At 59.4% G+C, this 4,017-nt stretch overlaps 1 protein-coding gene across 1 annotated transcript in view; it reads right to left on the bottom strand.

Moving 5' to 3' along the window:
- Positions 1-1,513: 1,513 nt before the first annotated feature.
- ADAMTS16 (ADAM metallopeptidase with thrombospondin type 1 motif 16) overlaps positions 1,514-4,017 on the bottom strand; it is a gene marked incomplete at its 3' end in the record, with an annotated part of 116,784 nt that continues 114,280 nt past the window's right edge. The window contains exons 19-20 of the mRNA XM_011374991.1: positions 1,937-2,161; positions 1,514-1,612 (exon numbers count right to left, since the gene is read on the bottom strand). Coding sequence (XP_011373293.1) covers positions 1,514-1,612; positions 1,937-2,161 — 324 coding nt within the window. The remainder of the gene's footprint in view (positions 1,613-1,936; positions 2,162-4,017) is intronic.

Raw genomic sequence — 4,017 nt, 5'->3', positions numbered from 1 at the left:
CCCACCTGTCCCTCATGGGCAGTGATTTCCAGTCCTGGACACTGATGTCCTGTACAGGACAGGAAGTACAGACAGGTGCCACCTTACCTATGGAGTGGCCTGCCCAGGTGGCAGGTCAATAGTAGGCATTCTCAGTCCTCAACAAAAATTTACACAAATCAAACTTTGTTATTGGTTTCTGTGGGGCCGGGGACACGGCTGTCTGCCCAGGAAGTAAACCCCCGACAGCTCTCACTGAGCTTGTCTGGCCGCGTCCCCTCTGCCTTCTCGGGAGCTCTCCGTCATCACCTGATGAGGAACACAGACTCGGGACATCCTTGGTGACCAGACACACACATTCCAGCCTGCCACACACCAGCCACGCAAGATGGTGTTTGTTTGACTTCAGCCACGGGTGAGCAGGGAGGAAGTGTGTGGCTGGAGAGTGACAGTTGACTTTGGATTTTAAAGATGAAGCCACTACGTGTGGGTCTCTCGACAGAGCACGTGATGTCAATGGACGATGGAAAGAGGACCCTGAGCAAGTGTGTGCTTCGCCCGCACCAGGAGAGGCAAGGTCGCCGCGTAAGGATGAGAAGCGGCATTTGTGTTTCCTTTAAAATTTGCACATTCGACAAATGTTCTCTAAACACCTAGTGTGGGCTAGGTGCCCTGGTGGACGCTGGGGAGATATGCACTATGCATGTGTGCATGCATGCATACACACATGTATGTACGCACACCATGCACACACACCATGCATACATGCACCATGCATGTACCACACATGCATCATGCATGCACTACGCATACACGATGCATGTACCACGCGCCTATGTGCTATGCTTGTGTGCATGCATGCACCTTGCATGCACGCACATATATGTGCTATGTGTGTACTGTGCATGTGTGCATGTGCTGTGCACACACATATGTGCATGTGTGTGCTGCGTAAGGCATGTGTGTGCTATGCATGCATGCATGCACACACTATGCATGCACACATGATATGTGTACTATGTATGCATCATGCACTTGCTATGTATATACTATGTATGTGCATGTGCGAGCCATGCATTTATGTGTGCATGCATGTACTATGCATGCATGCATATGTATGTGCTATGTGAGTATGCACTATGTATGTATGTGCATGTGTGTATGTGTATGCATGCATATATGTGGACACACATGCAAATACATGGAACACACATGTAAAATACTTTGCATAAACCTGCTGCAAAGCAACTTCTGGGTGCACAGCGGTCAGGATGGTGACCTTGTGACCCCATGTGCCTCGAGCAGCTCATGTTCCCGTGGGCAGCCTTGCCCTGTGATGGTCACTGGGCTGGCGAACCTACAGCACAGTTCCAGGGCGAGAGGGGTCTCCATTCCCGGGTCTGCTTTCTGTCCATGCTGCCTTTTAGCACAGGACCCCTGGGCTTCCCCCTTGGCGAAGTCGGGGTGCAGGGGACACTCTTTGGAGGGGCACCCCAATTCTCCATGGGATGGGCTGCTTGTGCTGAGAGCTCACCCCATCCAGGCCAGCGCAAGGTCCCAGGGAAAGTTTGGCACGGAGGGTGAGGTGCGTGGGCAAGTGGGTGAACGGCTGGACGGGCCACGCAGTCACCGCCTACAGGGGACAACTGTGGGGGCAGGGGAGGCCATGCCACACGTGGCTGACTCCCTTGTCCTTACATTTTCCTGCGCTTAACTGGGTGACGATTCAGAACTCGGCAGACGTGCCTGAGAGATTCAGTCACATTTGGAGAGTGACTGTGTTGGAAAGCCACACGCACCCCCAGGAACACGGGCATCTGCGCCCGCTCTGGAGAGAAGGGTCAGGGACCACGCGGTGGGCTCCGATGCCCTCGTGGGGACCCTCCACTGAGCCAGCGGCCAAGGTTGGGAGCAGGACCCTCACCCGCCCACCCTTCTGCACTGAGAGCCCCCCTACCTGAGACCAGGGCGAGGCGAACCAGCGGGCCCGTGGGGGGCCTGCAGCGGCAAACGGGGGCCGCCCGGGGCAGGGGGACAGGGTGCACGAGCGCTCCAGCTCCAGGTCGGGCGGCGGCAAGTGCCAGCACTTCTTCGAGGCCACCTCCCGGGACTTCCCCGACGCGTACTTCTCAGCACATCTGAAGAACCTTCTCTGTGCTCCGCTTTCGCATGTGACAGAGCACTGAAAACGAAAGGCCACGAAAGGCACGCGTGAGGACGGTATCTTCCGAGGCGGCCGCCTCTTAAAGAATCGCCGCGTCGCACGAGCTCCCGATCACGTCAGCCGGAGCTTAGCCGGGCGCGAACATCCACTGAGATGTGCGGGCATCACAGAACCTCGCATCAAACAGGAGGACGCTGAGGGCATCGTGGCCCGGCGCTGAGCGTAATGACACACGGGATGCGCGCTGGGGCCCTGAGCTCCACGGATCAGCACCCACTGCGGCGTGCGGACGACTGGCAGAGGGAACCCAGGCCTCGCAGATCCTCCCAGAAAGCCCAGTGCTCCCCATGAAGAGAGCGAGCACCCACGGGGAGCCGGTCTCCAAACGCCCCCTTCCCACAGCTCCCACGCCATGGGGTGCTGCTGTCACCCTGTGCTGTTAGCTTCCCGAGGTCCTTCTGGGGTTTGCTCGTCCCTGCGGAGGCGTCTCCCAGGCGGAGCTGCCAATGCTGCTGGACACCCTGGCATGTGCAAAGGGGTCCTTGGTGGGCCAGGGGCCCGGGCGGAGGCCACAGCTGCAGGGCATGTGGGGAGGACACAGGGGACAAGGCACACAGTGTGCAGAGGGCCGGGCTGCAAGGACGGGAGAGGGGTCCCAGCGCCCGGCACTGCTGGTGCATTTGGGGGTGACGCTGAGCCTGTTGGGTGATTTCGCCTATTCTGCTGTCCGCAGGCTGTGTCAGCGGAGACCCCAGCCGGTCGCACCTGCCCAGGTTCTGGCTGGCACGCCCATGCTTAGGTGTGACTTCCCGGTGTGTCTTGTGAGTGTCGTGATGCCAAGACAGAGACAGAGCTAGGAGGCTCGGAGGCATGGCCCAGGAGAGAGGCCAGGTCTGTGCATGTGTGTGTGCGTGCGCACGTGTGTGCATGTGTGTGTGCATGTGTGTGCCTGTGTGTGCGTGTGCACGTGTGTGCCTGTGTGTGCCTGTGTGTGTGCGTGCGCACGTGTGTGCATGTGTGTGTGCCTGTTTGTGTGCATCTCTGTGCGTGTGCATGTGTGTGCCTGTGCGTCCATGTGGATGTGTGTGCCTGTGCATCCATGTGCATGTGTGTGCTTGTGTGTGCGTGTGCACATGTGTGTGTATCTGTGTGAGAGAGAGATTCAGGGCGAGGATTTCCCACCCATGATCACGCTGCCTGCGTCTCTTCCCTCCTTTGGCGGGGCCTCCGGGTCCTGTCTAAGGTCAGCGTGACCTGTGCTCCGAGGACCGTCATGCCTGCGTCCCAGGCGACAGGGCCTCGAGCTCTCCCTTCGCCGGGGTGGGCTTGCTTCAGTGGGCGACGTGTTTTCACGTTTCGGGGGAGGGATGAAACGGCGTCTCTGCAGAGTTAAGTGCCCTGCTTGGCACAGCCCCCCGCCCCCTCATGATGGATGCCGCCCCCTGAACGAGGCGCCGGTCCAGGCGTGGGCTGGGCACGGCCGTGTCTGCCCCCAGGAGGAGCGTGGGGTCAGGAGCTGGGCCTCTCTTCCCATGCGGCTGGGAGACCCAGACAGGACACTCCAGGACTCCACAGCCAGTCCCCAAACGCCCCCTTCCCACAGCTCCCACGCTGTGGGGTGCTGCTGTCACCCTGTGCTGTTAGCTTCCCGAGGTCCTTCTGGGGTTTCTGACACCTCCACCTCTGTGGTGACACACACCAGAGCCAGGAGCTTCTGACAGCCCCTCAGGCAGCCCTACTCATGCCCCGCAGCGAATGAGGGTGACCTCGTGGGTGCCGGTGGGGGTGCTGCTCAGGGACATGGTCTGGAGGCTGAGACCTGAGTCTCAGAGTGGGGTGGAGTGGAGTGGGGTGCCTCGAGGCTGACCGATGGC

Source organism: Pteropus vampyrus, unplaced genomic scaffold, assembly GCF_000151845.1.
Source record: "Pteropus vampyrus isolate Shadow unplaced genomic scaffold, Pvam_2.0 Scaffold258, whole genome shotgun sequence".
Taxonomy (NCBI): domain Eukaryota; kingdom Metazoa; phylum Chordata; class Mammalia; order Chiroptera; family Pteropodidae; genus Pteropus; species Pteropus vampyrus.
Note: the sequence above shows the minus strand (reverse complement) of the source record. Positions and strands in the feature narration are given on the sequence as shown.